At 51.3% G+C, this 21,487-nt stretch overlaps 1 protein-coding gene across 1 annotated transcript; it reads right to left on the reverse strand.

Moving 5' to 3' along the window:
• Positions 1-1,897: 1,897 nt before the first annotated feature.
• Positions 1,898-21,450, reverse strand: P3H1 (prolyl 3-hydroxylase 1). Its single transcript, XM_084874523.1, has 15 exons — positions 20,927-21,450; positions 18,571-18,723; positions 16,946-17,135; positions 16,587-16,718; positions 15,686-15,825; positions 8,263-8,352; positions 7,898-7,950; positions 7,605-7,726; positions 5,226-5,353; positions 5,008-5,103; positions 4,203-4,353; positions 3,616-3,733; positions 3,127-3,202; positions 2,722-2,862; positions 1,898-2,375 (listed from the first exon to the last, which is right to left on the reverse strand). The coding sequence occupies exons 1-15, from the start codon at positions 21,389-21,391 to the stop codon at positions 2,220-2,222; spliced, it is 2,211 nt and encodes a 736-aa protein (XP_084730649.1). The 5' UTR covers positions 21,392-21,450; the 3' UTR covers positions 1,898-2,219.
• Between the last annotated feature and the right edge of the window lie 37 nt (positions 21,451-21,487).

Genomic DNA, 21,487 nt, shown 5'->3' on the forward strand with positions numbered 1-21,487 from the left:
CTTGTCTCCCAGCTAACAACACAACCGTTCCTTCTCTTCACGTCCCTCCAGCTCATCTCTTTGGCCCTGAGGAGAGCCAGACTGAGAAGAGCTCTCTACACCCACTTTCCCTTCTCACTTGAAGGCACTCCAGCCCGTCTTTCTCCACACTACCTCCCCAGTACATCGCCTGCCCCTGATCGCCATGTGGCCAGATCAAAGTGGGTTCTCAGCAGCACCTGACAGCAGTCCCCTCCTCCTGAACCTCTCTCATTGGCTGTCCCTCAGCACCTGACAGCAGTTCCCTCCTCCTGAACCTCTCTCATTGGCTGTCCCTCAGGTCTGCTCTGTCTCTGTTGGCTGCAGTGTCTGAAGCCCCCGCCTCCAGCCAGGCTCAACCTTCTTCTCTCTCTCTACACTGACTTCAGGTCCCGGCTTCGTACACCATCCAGACACTGATGATGTCTCTGTCCCTCAGCCTCCTGCTGCCCTTGAACTCGGCTCACATACAGCCAATTCTCTATTTGGTATTTCCACTGGGATCCCTAACGGGCTCCTCAAACTTCAGCACCCTGTGTGCAGAACCAAACCCTGGCTTCCACATCACCCTCCCTCCTGCAGCCTCAGGCTGGATTCCTTCTCAATGCTGCTTTCCTCAGCCGTGCAGTCCATCAGCTACTCCTGCTGGCTCTGCGTGAGATCCAGAACCTGAGCCTTTTCACTGCTTCCCCCCATCCACACCAGCTTCCCCTCCTCCGGGGCCACTGCAGCGGAGCTGCTCTCCTATCTCCCTCCTCCCCCACAGCCCACTCTCCATACACATTCTCCCTGAGGCCTTTTAAATAAGGTGACCAGATGTCCGTCCTGCTTTTGGCGGGACAGTCCCAATTTTTAACAATTTGTCCCACGGCATTTTAAAAAAGTCCCGATTTTTGGGAAAAAATCGGGACTTTTTTAAAACACAGTGGGACACGGGACAAATTGTTAAAAATTGGGACTGTCCCGCCAAAAGTGGGACGTCTGGTCACCTAACTTTTAAAATAAGTCCACGCCGTCACTCCTCTGCTCAAAACCCTGCGAGGGCTCAGGTCTCACTGAGTCAAACCCCTGTGCTTGCGAAGGCCCACAAGGCCCTGAGATTCCGACTTCATGCTGCCCTCCTTCCGGCCCACTCTGTGTTGCCACGGTGCTCCTGGCCGCTCCTCCCTCCTCAGGGCCCGAGTGCTCTCTTCTCTGTCTCAAAGGACCACACACACACACACACACACACACACACACACACACATCCCTTCCCTGCCTGCCTACTGAAAGGTAAGCAGAGGGCAGGGACGTTTTGGTTTGCTACCATATTCCCAGGACTGTAAGCCCAGGTTGCTGTTGATTGGCTCTGGGCTGTTCACTGGCTGAGTGAATCAGTGAGCACCAAGTGCGGGCTCCCAAACTCACTGCCCGCGGCATCTCCACCCAGGAGGGGGCCGGGCCGGGCCAGAGGGGCTGAGTCTCCAGTTCCTCTCCTCGGTCTCCTGGGGTGTGTGTCCTGCCCTGAGGCCCTGTGGTTCGGGGCAGAGGCCGGCAGCACAGCAGGACCCACAGGGGGCCAGCGTGCCCCTCACTGCTGACCGCTGCTCCTCGCAGAGCGGGATTAACGGTAATCCCTCCATTCATCCGGCACATTCCAGCTCACCGAGCGCTGCCGTACCTGGTACTGCCCCCGCTGGGCAGAGTGGGGACCGAGGCTGACAACTCCGAGGTCCCCAAGGTTAAGTTCTGGCCTGAGCTGCACAGGAAGTGGCTAAGCAGGGTGCTGGGCCTGGCCTCTTCCCACTGTGCCTGTGCCTGTGCCTGCCCAGAGCTATTTCACCCAGGGTGACCTCTCAGACAGGTGGGCATGTTTCTATTCTCTGAACAAACTACTGGGTAAAAAAACACGAATCATTTATTCTTTGGTTGTCTACACAGACACTTAAATACTGTATCACTGCCACGCGGCTGCCTGAGCAGGCACCCGTGGTGGCTCTGAGCCCGCGTCCTGAGCCTCAGCCACGTCCAGGGTAGCAGGCCGTCCTGCATGTCCACTCCAGGAGCAGTAGCACCGTGCGGGCGGCTGTGAGCCGGGTCCTCTCGCTGGGCAGCAGAGGTAAGTGCCCACTGCTCTGTGGTCCTGGCGGCCAGCCGGTCCAGGCCGCAGGCCAGTTTCCCACGGCGGGTCTCATCCCCAGTCCATGGGGAGCTGGGCACGGTCAGAGCTCGTCCTTGGGCCCTGGCTCAGTGCTGGAGGCAGGTTCCTCTGCAGCCTGCGGGGGCCCCTGCTGCGCTTCCTGGGGCTGCTCCTGGGGGAGGTCCATCTCCTCTGGGCTGAAGAGCATCTTCACCAGGTCATCGGCCTGGACCCTGTCCTGCAAGGACAGACCTGCTGCTCAGGGAGGCCTCTGGGCCAGGCGCTCCCCGCTGCGCAAGCGCTACCTCCTCAGTGGCCTCCGAGCTCACCTCCTTCCCAACAGGCCCTGCTCTCCGGGCAAAGCCGGCTGAGGTGGTGCGCAAAGAGGAACCGAGAACCAGGGCCAGCCCCCATCGTCCCCCTCCCGGGAGCCCCGTACAAGCAGGGAAGAGGGCCAGGGAGGATGAGGCAGTGAGCAGGATGGCACAGTGCACCTTCCACGTCTAAGCCGCCGGCAAGGGGACTGGGGGAGGCGGAGGAGAACAAGGGCCCTTCCAGGGCATCGCGGCACCAGCTGCCCTCACCCGCTCGCTGTGTCTGGCGTCCAAAGTGAACCACAGGGCGATGGCACAGCGCTGCCCCCTGGTGACGGCCTTCACTCCGTGTGGGTTTTCGGTGCCCGAGGAAAATCCCACAGCCCTTCCGCACTGGGGCTGCACCTCGGCCTGAAGGGCACAGAGGGAACACAGGACAGGCTGTGGCCTGCCTTGGGAAGGGACAGGGGGTCATGAGTGTCTAGTGTGAGGGTGGCTCCTCGGCCTGGCTTCCCAAAGACCAGGCTGAAGAGCAGAGGCGGCCAGGGGAGCGAGCAGCACAGCAAAGCCCCTGGTCGGGGGAGGGGAGCGCTGCCACCAGAAGACCAGGTGGCCGCTCGGCGCTGCACTCTGAGGGCTTCTGTCTCTCCGGGATGGGGACCAGGACACACTCACTGTTACGGTCTTGGCATCCAGTTCGGTGAAATAAAAGTTTCCTCCATCGAAGTCTCCATTTAGGTACAGAATGGCACTGGGAAAGGCAGAGAGAATCTCAACACAGACTTCCTCCTCCTCCCGCTCCCCAGACAACCCACAGGCCCGGTGCCTTCACCTCCGAGTGCTCTCAGCCAGCAGCTAGACGGGCCTCTCATGGGAAGAAAGCCTTCTAGAGCCTTCTTGGAAGCCTCACAAATGACTCCAACCTTCCCACCCCGACCTCCTCGCCCCAGAGAGTCCACCAGGCCCTTCTCGGGGGGACTTCTGCACCAAGCCCACCTTCCTGTCCTTATCACACCACACGGCAAAGATCCCCTTGCTGCCTGGCCTCCTATCAGGAGGGCCTGGGGACAAGGGACTGGACTGGGAACCTGTGTGCATGGGTAGCTGCTGGGGGAGGGGCAAAGAGCAGGGCACCAGGGTGGGGGCTCGAGGGCGAGCTGGCACCTGTAGTCCCGGAAGGTGTAGGCAGGGGGCTCCTTGATGCACACGAGGGCCTCGGCGTTCAGGATGCAGTTGTCCACGTGGACAGGGTGGCTACTGTCCTTCCTCTCAGCCTGTGACTCTGGGACCCAAGGAACAGGTGTTAGCGCTGAGTGCCTCAGGAGGTGTCACGGCTCTCCCGCTGGCTTTGGGGGGCGGGGGAGGTGCTTCCCAAAATGGGTCTGGGTCTTGGGAACACCCAGTGAACAAGCGGGTCTCCAGCTGAGCTCTGTCAGCCCGGGGTCAGGACAGAGTCACATGTGTGCCCAATGCCATCACTGAGAATCACTGGCCTAACCAAACTCCTGTAGTTCCCCATAATTTGGCGTCTGAGGACCTCACCAGCCTGAGCTGATTGCTCCGCCTTAACCTCACTCTCCAGAACGGCAGCTTTCTTAGTTCCCCCAGCTGCCAGGGTGCTCAGTGCCCCTTTGCACATCCTGTTCTCTCTGGCTTGAACAACCCTGTGCGCTCCACCTCCTCCAGGAAGCCCGCCTGACCGCCCGGGCGGAATGACTGCTCGGCGAAGGCTGCGGGTGCGGGAGGCCCACCTTCGATGGCGGTGCGGCACACCAGGTGGGAGTAGGAGAAGTAGAGGGGGGTGTCCAGGCGGAAGTAGGACTCCATGACGCGCCGCACTTTCTCCGTCACGTTGTAGTACAGGTGGGCGCTCTGCAGGGGCACTTTCCCTTCCTGTCCCAGCTGCCAAGGAGACCGGCGGTCAGCTGCCCTGAACGCCCCGTGTGGGCCAACAGGGACCCGAGGCCCGGGCTCCTCATCCCTGTATCAGAGGAGCAGCCTCTCTGCTTCCCACCCACAACACCCCGACGTCTTCCGCTTTCCCTCGCCCTCATGCTTCTCTTTAAGAACAACCTGTGCCGAGACTGGCTTGGCTCAGTGGATAGAGTGTCGGTCTGCGGACTGAAAGGTCCCAGGTTCGATTCCTGTCAAGGGCATGTACCTTGGTTGCGGGCACATCCCCCAGTAGGGGGTGTGCAGGAGGCAGCTGATCGATGATTCTCTCTCATCGATGTTTCTAACTCTCTATCCCTCTCCCTTCCTCTGTTAAAAATCAATAAAATATATTTTAAAAAAAGAACAACCTGTGCACATCATGCACAAGGGCGGGCCCCTGGAGATAACCATTCTTCAGAAAGCACTCACAGTTTTGGATATTGGTCTTATCTTGCTTGCCTCATTTTATTACTCTTGGTCTAACAGCCAAAACTCATTCAGCTTAATTTAATGTGGCCAGGCAGACATCTTTAACTTTTTCTACCACCATCCCCAGTTCCTGCTCCAAACCTGGCCTCTCTCCCCCGCCCCTCACTCTCGAACCCCGAGCACTGCCTCTACCTTGAGGGCTTTGAAGACAGTGACGCCATAGAACTTCTCGTTGGGGGTGTGTGGGGAGGTTTGGCCCCGGTAGCCGTCGCCTGATGTGGCTGCTGCCTACAAGTCCAAAGACAGGGGCGTCAGCCAGGGCAGTGACCACCTCTTCTCAGGCCCCGGCCTCGGGGCCCGGAGTGGGGAAGCCGGGCTCTGGGGGGGAGGTGTGGTCACGGGTCCCTCACGTTGGTCAGCCTCTGCAGCTCCCGGCACTCATCGTCAGAGATCACGCCGTCCATCACTACCCGCTGGGAGCCGTTCAGGACTTTGGAGTTCATGGTGAGATGGATGCCTTCATAGAGCAGGGGGCCACCTGCAAAGCAATGACGAGACTGAATCCAGCAGCCACTCTGTCCAGAGACTTCGTTGGATACTGCTTCCCTGTCAAGAACAGAAATTCCAGTTGTTTCCTGTTCACCAGAAAAATCTCTCATTTGGTCACTTCCAAAGGTAGGGTGGTCCAAAGAATAGAACTTGGAGCTGGGAGACGGGAGATCCAAGTCCTGGTCCTAGCTCTACTCCTGACCAGCTGCTGGCTCTTTAGGCCTTTACATTCTTTTTTTTAAAATATACTTTATTGATTTTTTACAGAGAGGAAGGGAGAGAGATAGAGAGCTACAAACGTCGATGAGAGAGAAACATCGACTAGCTGCCTCCTGCACACCCCCTACTGGGGATGTGCCCGTAACCAATGTACATGCCTCCAACGGGAATCGAACCTGGGACCTTTCAGTCCACAGACCGACGCTCTATCCACTGAGCCAAACCGGTTTCGGTGGCCTTTACATTCTTAAAACGAGCTCCTGAATCAGAAAGAACTGGGTTTGACTCCTGCATTAATGAGCTGAGTGACACTGGCGAGGTACTTAACCTCCCCGAGTCTTAATTTTCTCATCTGTAAAGTGGCATCTACCGCATGTGATATCTGTTTGATATAAATAAAAATACAAATCAAATCCTTAGCATAATACTTGGCACAAAGTATATGCTCCAAAGTTTAGCTACATTATCATCCCCATCATTTATTTAATACTAAAGGCCTGGTGCACAAAAATTCGTAGACTTGGGGGTGGGGGTCCCTCAGCCCAGCCTGCACCCTCTTGCAGTCCGGACCCCTCGGGGGATGTCCACCTGGCGGCTTAGGCTGCTCCCTGGGGAAACGGGCCTAACCTGGCAGTCAGACATCCCTCTGACAGCCTGGGAGCCCTCAGCGGGCCTAACATCCTTAGTGCTGCCAAGGAGGAGAAAGAGGCTCCTGCCACCGCTGCTGTGCTCCTGCTGTTAGCCCGGGTTGTGGCTGAGTGGAGCCTCCCCTGTGGGAGTGCACTGACCACCAGGGGGCAGCTCCTGCATTGAGTGTCTGCCCCCTGGTGGTCAGTGTGCATCACAGTGACCAGTCGTTCCCGGTCATTCCGCCTTTAGGGTTAATTTGCATATTAGCCTTTTTATTACATAGGATGAGGATCTTACAATCTGCCCACCCCATCTCCTGGGGAGTGAAGAGAAGCAAGACAAATACCACTGAAAGCACTTAGAAAACAAAGGAAATCCGGACACATTCTTCTCACATTCTTGTTAAATTAATCACTTTTCCTAGAGCAAAGGCCAATGCTTCTCCTATTTCTCAGGAGTCTCTCTGTGCTGGGAACAGTCTAGAGACTCAATCCAACTCCATCTATTTACTGAGACCACAGCGTGCTAGGCAAGGAAAGGGGTTCACTCCTGAAGACAGCACCTGTTTCAACAATTGCGCAAATAACCAGCATAAGACAGACCTTGTGGAAATACAAAGAATTCTAACAGAAAGAGGGAGGGGGCCCCGATTCGCTGGGGGGCTTTGCAGGGTGTACCTGAGACGCCTCACAGGCAGAGACGAGAGGAAGTAACTTAGGAGGATGGGCATGAACAAAGATTTGTGGGCAAAGAGAGGCTCCAGGAACAGGAGCGGTCCAGGTGGGAGGGGAGAAGAGCATATGGTTAAAGGTCAGACTCCCTGTGTTTGGAAGACTGAGCTGAGCCTGGTGTGGAAATGCAAGGACAGACAGGAAGAGGGCAGACGAGGGCAGACAGGCGGCGCTGGGCCTGAAGCAGGGCTGCGGCAGTGGGGAAAGAAACAGGCTGGGCTGAAAGGAGAAACAGCAGAGTCATGGGCAGGCCTTCCTGGAGGCTGGAGGGGATGGCCTGGGGAGAAGGAGGGGAGAACCAGAGGTCACCTGCAGTTTCTGAGGCTTGGTGACAGGATACATGGAGGACTTTGGGAGAAAACAGATTAGAATTAGTGAAACAGGGTAAGTTTTGCCCTTTGAATACTTCCTAAACTAGTGTCACTGTGACAAGAGTCTAATTTCTTTCACAAAAGCCAATTCTCAGTGCCCTTCCCAGATGGAAGTCCTGTGGGTGAGTTAGGAGGGACACGAGGCAAGGTGAGGCCTGGCCCACGACAGCTTAGCTCCTGAGGCTGGCTCCCCGTGGGCGTGGCACATCCGGGGCACATCCCGCTAGTGCGGGGCAGCTGCCTTGCTGCCGCCCCGACAGCCGCAGGTCCCTGAGCTCTGTGCTCTCACCTTCCCGGGTCAGCCTGCTCACATCCAGCGACTCCTTGGTCTTCTCTTCCACAAGCGTCTCAATCTCCTTCATCAGGTTTCCAATCTCCTGGGAGATGCGGGCGGCTGTTTCCCGTTCTGACCTGTGAGCACAGCTGCTCTGAGGACTGGATTCTGGGTCTGGCCCCGGCTCCCACCTCAACTTCCCAGACTGGACCTGCCCACCCCTTGCCGGGAGTTCACATCTGCCTGGGCTCAGAAGCCTCAGTGCTTCATCAGACCGATCCAAGCATGCAGTTCTTCAAGGTCCTCACTTCTGTTTCTCTTGCAATCTCTTGGGAATCACCTCTTCTGGAGTCCACGAGTCCTAAGGCAGGCCAGGAAAAATGAACAGTGCAGGGTGACCTACTTAAGCTTCCAGGTCTTGATGCACAGAACAGGGTCTACAGGAGAAGCCTCCTTATCACCTTTGTGGCCCCAGGAGATGAAGGGAGAGGTCTATGAACTCTAGTCGCCTCTGGCTAGCTGCCCAGAATTCCCCTTTGTCGTTTTCTGTCTCTCATCCATGGGTTTCAAGATCCCATGTTTGGCTCCCTCCCTGGAGTCACACAGCACACCACTTACCCGCCTCCCTTCCTCCCTCACTCCCCATCCCCCCAGCTCCTGTGCCCTGGCTCACCGGATCAACAAAGGGGATTCCAAACACATCGTAAGCAAAGAAAAGCAGTTCTTTCTCCAGCAGGCTTCGCTGTCGGTACTCCTGGGCGCTCTGAGGAACAAAGCAGAGGAAAGTCCTGGAACGTGGCCCTGTGCGTTAGCGCTCGGGGTGCCCCGGGCTTTCTACACGTCACTCCCGCGGTGAACCGAGGCTCCTCTCCATCACTAGCGTGTCAGTTCCCTGGTCTGCGACCAAGTCTCACCGCTGTGCTCACAGGCTCCTCCTGCCCGGCTCAGGAAGAACCTCTGAGGGCGGCATAACCAGGCTTCCCTTGAAGGGCAAAAGCCCCCTTCTTCCCCCGAAATCCCCATTAATCTCCAAGGCAGAAAATCTGATGATTCTCTGGAGATGTGAAAATGCTTCTCAAAGGAGAGTTCCTTCTTGATTTCTGCAGCGTGGTGCTCAGAAAGGAAACCTCGGGAAGCGAGTAACCGGATTGCTACTCCCTGCATCCTTCTAGCCACCTTTGAGATCGGTACTACTATCCTCATTCTACGGATGAAGACTCCGAGAAGCAGGGGGATAGAAGACTTTTATTTTAGGGGACACTTTAGGGCAGGGGTCTTCAAACTACGGCCCGCGGGCCACATGCGGCCCGCAGAGGAGTCTGATCCGGCCCGCCAGGTTTTTTGGGCAGTGAGCGCAGCCGAGGTGTTACAGTAGGAATTAGTAGTTCATATAGTCCGGCCCTCCAGCTCTCTGAGGGACCGTGATCTGGCCCCCACTTTAAAAAGTTTGAGGACCCCTGCTTTAGGGAATGGGAGAGCAGGGACCTGCCTTCAAACCTTGGTCTTTCCAATCCTAAAGCCCAGGTGCTTTTCATTACACCACTGCCTCCCCTCAGACTGGGGACAGACCATGCCCCTCCCTGGAGATGGCAGCTGCAGCAAGAGCAGCGGGCCTGGCATCTGGCCCTCCCACAAGTGCGCACAGTAGGGCTTACCCAGGGCAGGGAGACTAAGTACCTTCCGGGTCACATCTTTCCCTAGGTGCCCTGCTAGTCTCCATGCAGCGGAAGGAAGGAAAAGAAAAAGAAGACATCGTCATTGAGATAAAAGATGAGGGCAGTAAGGAAAAGTTAACGGTGCCAATGAGTCCTGTACCATCCACTACTGTATTCACCCGAGAGGAAGGCGGGGATTTCCTCCTGCAGAATGTGAGTGGTTGGCGTCCTTTATCAAGTGCTGGATACCAGCTAGATATATTATCTCATCTAACCCTCCCAAGAGTTGTCTGAGGCTGCTGGGGAGCAGATCCCCCTCCCACCATGTATTCATTCCACACCAGTCCACTGTGTCAGGAACCGAGCCAGCACTGGGATAAAACAAGGAGACAGGTTTCGGTCAGCACCACCAGCCATTCGCCACTGTGCGAGTTAACTCACCTCCTGGTGCCGACATGTCCTCATCTCTCAAAGGGAAAGAACAGCGCCTACCTCACAGGCTGGCGGAGATGATTGAGATGATGGGTGGAAGGCACCCAGCACAGTGCTTGGCTCAACAATTGCTCGTCACCTTCTTCCCAGAAGGGGCGTTCTAGTTAAAAATGGTAGTTTGACCATATGAGCTTTTTCCCCTCTCTACTCCAGACTCACTAATATGGCCATAAAGGAAAAAAAAAAGAAATAAATAAAAGGAAAAAAGGAAGACAGAGACTAGAAGTGCCACCTCAAATCCAGATGATCACCATCTAGTGGCCAAAGAGGACAACTGCAAGGTGAGCCTCTCCCTGAGGGAGGGGATGGCCAGAGAAGGACTATTTCTATTGGAGATCTCAGGGTTCCAAAGCTAGGAAGAACCTTGGTGTTTTTTTTTTTCAGGGTAGGCTGGTGATCCCACCCTCACTGAGTTAGAGAATCAAAGGAAATAAAAGCCGTGAAAGAATTCTGTAAGCTATAAGATGCCACACGCATTTGAAAGGTGGTGATTTTCAATAGCGAGCGCCACAACCACCAGAATGGGAAGGCTGTTACTACCACTTCATCCACTTCCTTCTCCCAGTGACCAGAGGAAACATGAGCTCCCCGGCTGGCGTCCCGGCAGAGGACAGCATCCGTGTGTCCCTGAGTTAGGTGAACAGCACCGTGGTGTGTCTCCCAAGCTGGAACTTGCTGCCTAATTAGATAGGAAGAGGAGGGAGGAGTGAAGACACCCCCCACATTCTGCCACCTAGTCAGTTCCCCTCTGGTAGCCACTCACTCAGGCCTCTTGACTCCCCTCTGCACCCCCACAATAGCTTCCAGCTGGTCTCCTGCTTCCAGCACTTTCCCATTCTGAGTCATTCAGTCACATCCTGTCAGGCTACTGCTTAAAACCACTATCTCGTGGAACAGAGTCCAAGGTCCTGGTCGGGCACTTAAGACGCCTTAAAACCTGACCCTCCCCGGCCTCATCTCTGGTAATTCTCCATTACCACCTTTCATTAATACGGGACAATTGTCCATGTTGTTTGCACGTGCTGTTTTCTGTCTGAAAGGACCTTTCCTGCCTCGTTCACTTACTGTTTTTAAATATATATATATTTATTGATTTCAGAGAGGAAGGGAGAGGGAAAGATAGAAACATCAATGATGAGAGAGAATCATTGATTGGCTTCCTCCTGCACGTCCCCTACTGGGGATTGAGCCTGAAACCCAGACATGTGCCCTTGACTGGAATCGAACCCGGACCTTTCAGTCAGCAGGCTGACGCTTTATCCACTGAGCCAAACCAGCCAGAGCTCACTGAGTTTTTTATTATTATTATTATTATTATTTATTTAAAAAATATATTTTATTGATTTTTTACAGAGAGGAAGAGAGAGGGATAGTTAGAAACATCCATGAGAGAAACATCAATCAGCCACCTCTTGCACACCCACTACTGGGAATGTGCCCACAACCAAGGTACATGCCCTTGACCGGAATTGGACCTGGGACCTTTCAGTCCGCAGGCTGACGCTCTATCCACTGAGCCAAACCAGTTTTGGCTATTATTATTATTTTTAAAATATGTATTTTTTTATTTCAGAGAGGAAGGGAGGAGAGAGAGATAGAAACATCAACGATGAGAGAATCATTGATCTGCTGCCTCCTTCATGCTCCCTACTGGGGATTGAGCCTGAAATCCCAGCATGTGCCCTTTACTAGAATTGAACCCGGGACCCTTCAGTCTGCAGGCTGACGCTCTATCCACTGAGCCAAACCAGCCAGGGCTCACTGACTTGAGTTTTTTTTAAACCAAATGTCAACAGCACTTTTGTGAAGCACTCCCTGCCCTCCAGATGACTGCTTTTCCTCCCTGCTTCCACTAGAGCTTGTCCTCACTATCACTATTATATAGACACTAGAGTTCTACAAACTTTGGATTACATGTCTTTCGGTACCATCAATGCCCTAAGGTGTGTTTTAGATGGCACTGAAAAAGACATGAGAACAATACATTTATAACTAAAAGAAATCCACAGAGTATCAACAACCATGAAAAGAAACATCAGTCTCCCTCCCACCCTGAACCTGTGGGCCCATGCCTCAGGGGTAATCCCGATGAATAGTTTTTTATCAGAAAGATTACAATTTAAAATTTAAAGCATATATATGTATTTTAAAAAGACAAATAGGATTTAATATATTTATTTATTTTAGATATTTAATTTTTTTTCTTTATTTAAGATCATATCATGGAGACAATTTCATATTTGTGAACAGCTGTCTGTTCATGCAATACGATAGTCTTGTAGGCCACTGAATGATGTATCATAATTTATTTAATCAGTCTCCAAATTGATGGCAGTCAGCCTGCTTCCAGCTTTTGCATCTAGCAGGAATGTTCTGGTGCACATCTGTGCCTACTTAGCTGTGCACGCCTGTTCAGTACAGCTGCACGGTGAATCTCTGCAGCCCCACTGCCGGCTAAAAGAACAGTCCCATTTACAGTCCCACCAGCAGTGCAGGCGTGTGCCTGCTTTCTCCCCCGCTGTATTTCTCCAATACATGTGCTGTATAAATACCTGAGTGGCCTCTAGAGAAACTGTAGCTATTTACTCTTTTTTGACAAAGTGAAAAACTGGTACAAAGTCATAGCCGTTTTTACACACACTGTAGACGGGGTGGGAGAGGCAGCAGGACACAGGTGACTGAAGGCCACGGTGATAAGACACCCGTTTCAGGAGGTGGCTGAGTTTGGAGGTGAAGAAACTGGCCACCTGCTACCTGTGTTCCAGCACAAGATCCCCGCCATGCTACCTGTCCACACAATACTTTGTACACACTTGTCAGCTCACTATCTCATACTCATTCTGTGCTGAAGGCAGAGAAGAGCCATAATCCCGTTTTACAGAGGGAGAAACAGACGCAGAGGGCAATGCAGAGTGCCTATGATCTCCATGATGTACTGAAGATGACGTGGCTAGTAAGTGGAGGAGGGAGGATTTGAGTACAGACTAGTGACTTCAAATCCACCTCATTGGCCCTAGCTAGTTTGGCTCAGTGGATAGAGCATCGGCCTGTGGACTGAAGGGTTCCAGGTTCAATTCCGATCAAGGGCACATGCCTGGGTTAGGAGCTCGATCCCCAGTGGGGGGTGTGCAAGAAGCAGCCAATCAATGATTCTCTCTCGTCATTGATGTTTCAATCTGTCTCTCCCTCTCCCTTCCTCTCTGAAATCAATCAAAATATATTTTTTAAAAAAAACAACCAAAAAACCTAACCATCTCATTGCTCTGGGTTCAGGAAGGAAAGGGTCCAGGTTCTCTGCAAGGCATATACATAAATATCAAGGTTTATAGTATCAAATTCAGTAATTTAAAAACAGCAAATTTTTCGTGTTTTGAGTTATAAATATAATACCCATTCGCTGCAGGGAATTTAGAAGACAAAAATAAGCAAAATAAAAAAATCACCCATAATCTCACTACCCAGAAATAACCATTGCTAACATTTCAGGGCATTTCATTTTGGTCACTGCATTACACAGATTTTTTCTCCTTGTTTTGGAGGGAGATGGAAAATAATGTTGAAAGAGGGAGAGATCAGACAATGGCAGAAAGAAGGGATGGGGAGGAAACTGGAGACAGAAAGCTTGTGAGTGAAAAAAAGAGCATGATGGGGAGAATCCAAGATGGCTGCTCGGGTAGGCACCTAGCCGCAGCCGCACGCAACAATTTCAATAAAATACAACTAAAATATAAAATGGACATTACCCAGAACTACAGGAAAGTCAACTGACTGGAAATTCTACAACGAGAAGCAAGGAGAAAACCAGAAGGAAGTGCGGAGGAGCTGTAAAAGCCTAAGGTACGGAGACACGCGGCGCGCGCGGAGAGGACGGAGCCGGAGAGGAGGGAGGCCGAGTGCCTGGCGGGCGTTCCCTAGCGGAAAGGAGATAAAACTCCGACTGTGCTGGGCCCCCGACTGCTCTGAACCCCCGTTCTAGGCCAGACCCCAGGGACCCAGGCTCATCCAGAGGGAGCTGGGCTGTAAGGCGGTACTCGGGGAAGCAGCGAAAGGAGGTCCCAGAGGCGCGCACACAGCGCGCAGAGAAGGGCCGGCCGGCTGTGCCGTAGGACTGCCCTGGCGGGAAGGAGACAGGCTCCAGACTGCTCTGAACGCCACCTCCAACTCCACTTCCAACTGAACTGAACCCCAGTTTCGGGCCCATTGCGGGAGAGCTTACACTGTTTGGTAGCAGGCGAAAATCGAGGGCACCTTTCTCTCAGAGGCGCTTGCAACAAGTACTGAAGGACCCTGAGTCTCAGGAGTCGCATAGGGCGGGGCTGACGGAAGCCAAGGCTGTAGGCTCCACCCTGAAACTCCGCCCCCATCAGGAAAGCTGCCTGCGAAAATGCCTAAACCAAATAGATCACAAACGAAAGAAATGGAGGACAAAAAGCGACTGGATATAGAGTTCAAAACCACACTTATAGGGTTTTTCAAGAGACTCCTAGAAAAGGCCGATAAAATAAATGAGACCTATGAGGATATGAAAAGGGATCAACAAGAAATGCTAAGGGATCAACAAGAAATAAAGAATACATTGTCTGAAATAAAAAATATTCTACAGAGTCCTAAAAACAGAATAGAAGATCGCAAGAATCAAGTCAAAGATTTGGAACATAAAGAGCCAGAAGACACTCCTCTGCAGAAGCTAGAAGGCAAGAGAATCCAGAAAATTGAAGATAATGTAAGAAACCTCTGGGACAACTTCAAACGATCCAACATCAGAATCATGGGGGTCCCAGAAGATGAGAGAGAGCAAGATATCGAAAACATACTGAAAGAAATAGTGACAGAAAACTTCCCCCACCTGGGGAAAGAATTGGACTTACAAGTCCAGGAAGCACACAGAACTCCAAATAAGAGGAATCCAAAGAGGACCACACCAAGACAAATCATAATTAAGATTCCAAGAGCAAAGGACAAAGAGAGAATATTAAAAGCAGCAAGAGCTAAGCAGGTGGTTACCTATAAAGGAGCACCTATACGATTGTCAGCTGATTTCTCAACAGAAACCATGCAGGCCAGACGGGAATGGCAAGAAATATTCAAGGTGATGAATAGCAAGAACCTACAGCCAAAATTACTCTACCCAGCAAAGCTATCACTCAGAATCGAAGGTCAGATAAAGAGCTTCACTAATAAAAAAAAGCTAAAGGAGTTCATCACCACCAAACCAGAATTATATGAATTGCTGAAGGGGGTTCTTTCAGAAGAGAAAGTAAACAAAGATAAAAATTATGAACAACAAATACGTAACTATCAACAAGTGAATCTAAAAACCAAGGAAATTAAAAAAAAAATCTGATGAACAATATTAACTGTTGAATATAATAGAATCAGAGGTATGGAAGGGGAGTGAACTGATGATTCTTGGGGAAAAGGGAAGAGGGGAATGTGGGAAGAGACTGAACATAAACTGTGCACCTATGGATGAGGACAATGGGGAGTGGGGAAAGGGCAGAGGGTGGGGTGGGAAGGGGGGGGGAAAGGAACACTTGTATTAATATGAACAATAAAAATTTATTAAAAAAAAAATATATAAACCAATAATTAAAAAAAAAAAAAAAAAAAAAAGAGCATGATGTTAAAAATGACAAATCTTGGCCAAGTGGTATCAAATCTCAAAGTAGGGGTGCCAAATAGGGGAAAGGCGTGCTGCTTGGCACTTCCGCTTTTCTTTGCCAACTCAGAGAACATGCCTCTGGGCCCCGATCACGCTAATTTATTATGCTGGTTAGGGCTCCAGCAGCTTCTCCATGCTTTCTCTACTCCCTTATTCTCTCAGTGACAAGCGCTCAATGCACTCCCAGCCGCCCAGGCCCCCCGTCCCCACCGCACACAAGCAGTGCCAGCTCCCCTCCTCCACCCCGCCCCGCCCTCTGGTCTGGGTTCAGCTGGAACGTTCCTCACCTCTCGGGGGCCAATGGACCTGGCTTGCTCTTCTCCAAGCATGGCGGTATAGTAGGCCAGATTCTGGTTCATCACCTCGTCGCTAGGGAAGAAGAGGAGGTAGGTCTTCGCACATTCAATAGCCTGTGTATAATTCCCAACTGCGAGGGGAAAGAAAAGTGGCTGAGAAAGGTCTAATTCTGGGCGCCAGGAGCCACCAGTGTTCATTCTTAGCACAGATTTGGGGGGGAGACATAGAAGAATAATATTGAAACAAAAAGAATTTGAATCCTCTGTGTCCACATTTAAAAAAAATTCACAAGTAATTCAAATGCTGGCCCCCAAATTAGACCAATTCCAGGACTATTCCTGTCTTCCTACCTTCTTTTCCCTTTTCAGAAGAGAGGGGAACATTAAAATAGCATATTGCCTCTTTGTTGGTATGGGTTATTTATAGTTGAACTATAAACATCACATACATACTCATGAATATGCTATAATGCTTAGCATATAGTAGGAACTCAGTAAAGATCTGCTGACTTGTTTCTCTGGATAATATCGACAGACAGACACACACACACACACACAATCACACACCTGCCCCAGAGCATCAGTGCTATACAAGGGGGAGGGCTGAGGAATGTCCTATGAGCTGGTTGTCCTAGCCATGCTGTAACAGTTCAGTTGCAAAATTAGATGATAAATGTCGGAGGAGGGATGAGAGGGAGTCCTAGCCTCCCTCTCCCAGGTGGCATGGGCTTCCTTGGTTGTGGCCTGTGACAAAGCACCCAGGGATCACCTGGCAGGGTGTCTTCCGGAGCCAGAGAGAAGCCAAATGAGGTGAAGCACAGCAGACACAAGCCCTGCCTGCCTTGCTTTTGGCTTCTGATTTAAAAGCAGCGAGGAGGAAAGCCGGCCTTACTGTTATAGTAGGCAAACTGCAGGTAATTATAATGCGACGGGAGGAAGTCTTCGAAGGGCTTCTCTCGACTTGGGTGGGAAGCCAGCTCCGTGACACAGTTCTGCTTGCAGCTGAGGACCTGGATGTAATGATCTGAAAAGAACCAAAGAGGAGGAATAAGGTCAATCTTCAGGTTTCAAATGCCCGTTAAGATGAACGACTTCAAGTGGAAGCAACTGTCAGTCAGATTGCCAGCTTTAAGAGATTTAGAAATGAGAGTGAAGATGCTGTGTGTGTGTTGTCAGCACGCCGTCCTTGGGGCTGGGGTGGGGTGGGGGCTGAGCTGGGGTGGGGTGGGAGCTGGGCTCTGGGCAGCGCACCTGTGATGGCCTGGAAGAGGTCAGCGTTGTACTCCAGGTAGTTGTAGCCGTCATAGTCATAGGGTCCTTCGCAGAGGGCCCGGCACTCCTCCTCCGCCACAAAGTACAGCTGCAGCGCCGCCTCCAGGTGGGGCACGGCTTCCAGCGGCTGCTCCTCTGAGTAGAGGCGCACCCCCAGCCGGAACTGGTCCTACTGGGAGGAAGCAGCACTCAAATGCAGGTCAGACAGCCCTCTCTCCTCCCCCATCTTCATGAGGGTCCTCATTTCTCGCTCATCTCAGATTATGAATGGAAAGGGTGGCCGCCATATAAGGAAGCCCTTTTGGAAAGGGTCTTGACTTGCTTCATTTGAAATGTAAAAGCATTTAACTAGATCTAGATGAAAGATGTGGGGGTTCATTTGTTTCACTTTTCTGTTGGGCTAAAGTTTTCAAAATACAAGTTTAATGAAAAAAATTGAATTCTTTTTTATTTTATTTTTTATTTTATTGATTTTTTACAGAGAGGAAGGGAGAGAGTTAGAGAGCTAGAAACGGTGATAAGAGAGAAACATCAACCAGCTGCCTCTTGCACACCCCCTACCGGGGATGTGCCTGCAACTAAGGTACATGCCCTTGACCGGAATCGAACCCGGGACCTTTCAGTCCGCAGACCGACACTCAACCACTGAGCCAAACCGGTTTCGGCAAAAATTGAATTCTTAAGTGTTAGAATGTGGTCTGTGGCGATGACAGCAATCTTCCCAGCAGTGAGGGACTTGGGCACGGCAGGCAGCTGATTACAGACTCCGCTTTTGCTGTCTGTGGGACACAGGCTCCCATTCCTGTGGACAACAGCCATTTTCACTTGTCACAGAATCACTAAAAAAACAACCCCAGACCTGTGTGTAGGTGTATAATCCAAAACCGTGTATGGCTGTATCATGTACTAGGTGTGCACGGTTTACTTTTAAAAGCAAAACCTTCATAATAAAAAAAAATTGTGGCTAGTAGATTAAAGACAATCTATGCATGATATGGACTATCATACAGCCATTGAAATTGTGTTTTACAAGAAAATTTGAAGACATGAGAAAAGGCTCACGATACAATGTTAGTTCAAAAAGGATGATGAAAAATACACACAGACTATGACATCAAATTATGTTTTAAAATCACATACAGAAGACTTAAAATATAGGTCAAATTATCAACTACTGGTTTTCCTAAGATGGCAGTACTATAAATGATAAGTTCCTGTTTCATACTTCAGTGCAATTTTCTAATGGTATACAACGAAAATACATTACTTCTGCAGTCAGAAAACAACCCAAGAGTGTTGGGGAAGGGGGGGGAAGAGATCAACCAAAGGACTTGTACGCATGCATATAAGCACAACCAATGGACACAGACACTGGCGGATGGGATGAGGGCACGACAAGGGATAGGGGAGGCTGGGGGAAGGTCAATGGGGGAAAAAAGGAGATATATGTACTACTATATGTAATACTTTAAACAATAAAAAAAGAAAGAAAGAAAGAAAAGGATCTTGCAACAAGAAAGAAAAAAAAAAAGGAAAAAAAGAAAGAAAGAAAACAACCCTAGTAAGTATCACTGTAATAAAAAGAAAGGAGACAAAGTTTTCACCATATGAGGTTTGGCCTCAAGATCCTTGAAGTCAGCCTCCTTCACCCCCGACATGGTCTGGTAATAGTCCAGGTTCTGCCGCATCTCCATGTGCTCAGGATTGCCCACGAAGAAGGTGTGCGCTGCTGCTACGGCTTTCTCCAACTTGTTTATCTAAGAATGAAGCACAAGAACATGTTTCTCACATCCAAGCCCTGAAGGTCTGTGTCCACGTGTGCAGTCCACAGTAAACAGGAAATCTCAGCCTTCCTGAGCCTTCCATTCCGTGTGCCCCCGCCCCTGTCCACCCCAGAAAACACCTATGGCAGGAACTACACACCAGAGATTAGAAGCACAGGGCCCTGGGCAGATTTTCAGTTATTTCCCAAATCGGGATTAGGGGATCCCCAAATTACGGGAGGTAATGCTTCCCCAGTGTAAACATTCTATTTTAAAACAAAGGTCATATAAGAAGGAACGCTATAGGAGACTGACTGCCCAAATAATGTAGTCTCAAGATTTAGAGGTACTGACTGAGCTCAAGAAAATCTCACATCGATGTTTCTAACTCTCTATCCCTCTCCCTTCCTCTCTGTAAAAAATCAATAAAATTCATTAAAAAAAATAATAAATTCTCTTAAGTCCATTCGTTTTATGGATTTATTCTCTCTCCATCTTTCAGCATTGCTCCTGCTTTCTCTGTTCTCCCCATCTCCTCACTCCACCCCCAGCCCTTCAGTTTCCTTCTCTCACGTGAACAACTGCACTCATCTCCGAATGGTTCGTCCTGCCACCACTTTCTCCTTCTCCCAAGGCTTATCCACATGGCTTCCAGGGTTGGCATTCTAAAACCCATTCTGGTGCTGGCTCCCTGAAGCCTACAGAATTCTCTTCCCAGTCTGGCCTCCCTCTACCTGGAAGAGGCTGCTCTCCTCTAGCAAAATCCAGAATCAGCTTCAAATGTCACCTCTCTTTTTCAAGTCTCTCTAATTTCTCTGAGACAAAACTAGATCTCCATCCTCTGTGCTTCCACAGCCCTACATACATATCATTTTAGTAACCCTCATTATAGTGATTTTAAAAATATATATATATTTTATTGATTTTTTACAGAGAGGAAGAGAGAGGGATAGAGAGCTAGAAACATCAATGAGAGAGAATCATCAATTAGCTGCCTCTTGCACACCCCCTACTGGGAATGTGCCCGCAACCAACGTGCATGCCCTTGACCGGAATCGAACCTGGAACCTTTCAGTCCGCAGGCCAACGCTCTATCCACTGAGCCAAACCGGTTTCGGCTATAGTGATTCTTAAAAGCAATGCAAGACAAACAAAAAAACACTATAAAGCAAGCATTTTAGTTACTTGCACAAGAACTGGTATTCAATAAATGTTTGTCAAAGACTTTTAAAAAGTGCTAAGTGACATGACTAAACATAGCACAACTGTTTTGGTTTCAAACCCAGTGCTCTCCTGAGTAACTAGGAGGAATGGAGCAGAACTGTGCACACAACATATTTGTGGAGAGGTGGGAATCTGAGGTTCCAAAGGTTTTCTAAGTCTCTCTTTAGGTTGAATTGAAAGTCTGTCAAACTATGGACATAACAGATAGGAAGCACAGCCCCTTCTTTTTTCACCCAATAAAATGGGGCTAATAAGTAGTCCCTACCTTACAGGATATTGCCAGGATCTGGGCAAATGAATTAAACGCAAAGTGTTTAAAATAGTCCTGAAAGCATGTGCTGGCTATCATCATCATCATCATCACCATCATCATCACCATCATCAAGCAAGCCAGGAGCGCTCCACATCCATACATACTTGGAGTAAGGCACTCTGGAACTCCTAAAACTACTACTCATTTCTTTGGAAACCTGACAGCTAGCCAGAGGGTCCCCCACAGGGCGGGGCCAGACAGCCCCTACTGGCGACGTGGCAACCTCAGGTCTTGGAGAGAAAGCTGTGGCACTCGGGCAGCAGGAAAAGCATCACTGAAAAGCGAACCGGAAGGAAGACAGTTGCAAAAAGGTCCGGGCTTCTCACTCGGACAACTACAATGAAATCAGGAGGAGAAACCCAAGCTGCCACTTTAGTTCCCTTTGGGAAGCCTGTCGGGGAAACACGGGGCCAAGTTTTGGTTGATGGGTGCCCTAATCCTAGGCTAGACCTCTGGGGCTACCATCTGATGAGGCGAAGCGGGCCAGGCAGGTCTCCCAGCAGGGTCCTTGCCCTCCCTGGGTCTGAGGAGAGTTCCCGGGCCGAGACCTCCTTCCCTCTCTGCGGATACTCCCCGCTCCTCTCCATCTCCCGCCAAGTGCCCCCGGGTCGCCTTCCACTAAGTCCCCAAAAGGACTCCCGCCAGCGGACAGATCTGCACCTTGAAGTAGGCGACCTGCAGGTAGTTGTAGGGACTCCGCTTGTGGAACTCCAGCTCCAGCTCTTCGCTGAGCGAGTGGGCGCCCGGCGGCCCCAGGCAGCGGCGCAGGCAGGCAGCGCGGTGCAGCAGGCGCCCGAAGAAGCGCAGGTCGTGCAGGGCAGCGCCCGAGGCCTGCGTCAGGCTCGGGGGCGACTCGGAGTCCAGCTCCCACGGGAAGTCGGCGGCGCACCGGGTGCGGCAGCGCAGGCGGAGGGCGCGCAGGGCGGCCCGCGAGCGCAGCGCCCGCTCCATGCTCAGCACCACCCCGGGCCAGTCCCCGCGCGCGTAGGCCGCGGTCCCCTCGGAGAAGAGCAGATCCGGCGCCAACATGTCCCACTCCGCTTCGGATTCGGCATGGGCTCGGGAGGCGGCGGCGGCGGCGACGGCCAGCAGTGTGGTCAGTAGCTTCCACACGCGTGCCGCCATCACCTCCTCAGACCTAAGCAGATGGCTTGCTACCCGCCACGGAGACCCGAGTCCCACCCCCAGGCAGCCCCGCCCCGCCCGACGGAAGCCCCGCCC

This window comes from Pipistrellus hanaki (genome assembly GCF_964339955.1).
Source record: "Pipistrellus hanaki genome assembly, chromosome: 2".
Taxonomy (NCBI): domain Eukaryota; kingdom Metazoa; phylum Chordata; class Mammalia; order Chiroptera; family Vespertilionidae; genus Pipistrellus; species Pipistrellus hanaki.

What these genes read in the sequence shown, in the direction of transcription:
- P3H1 (XM_084874523.1), bottom strand. Translation starts at nt 21,391, where the DNA reads ATGGCGGCACGCGTGTGGAAGCTACTGACCACACTGCTGGCCGTCGCC. An exon ending in GAATCCCCTTTGTTGATCCG is followed by an intron (nt 7,951 to 8,262) that starts GTGAGCCAGGGC and finishes GGCCTGCCTTAG; the next exon opens with GACTCGTGGACTCCAGAAGA. An exon ending in AGCTGCAGAGGCTGACCAAC is followed by an intron (nt 5,104 to 5,225) that starts GTGAGGGACCCG and finishes TTGGACTTGTAG; the next exon opens with GCAGCAGCCACATCAGGCGA.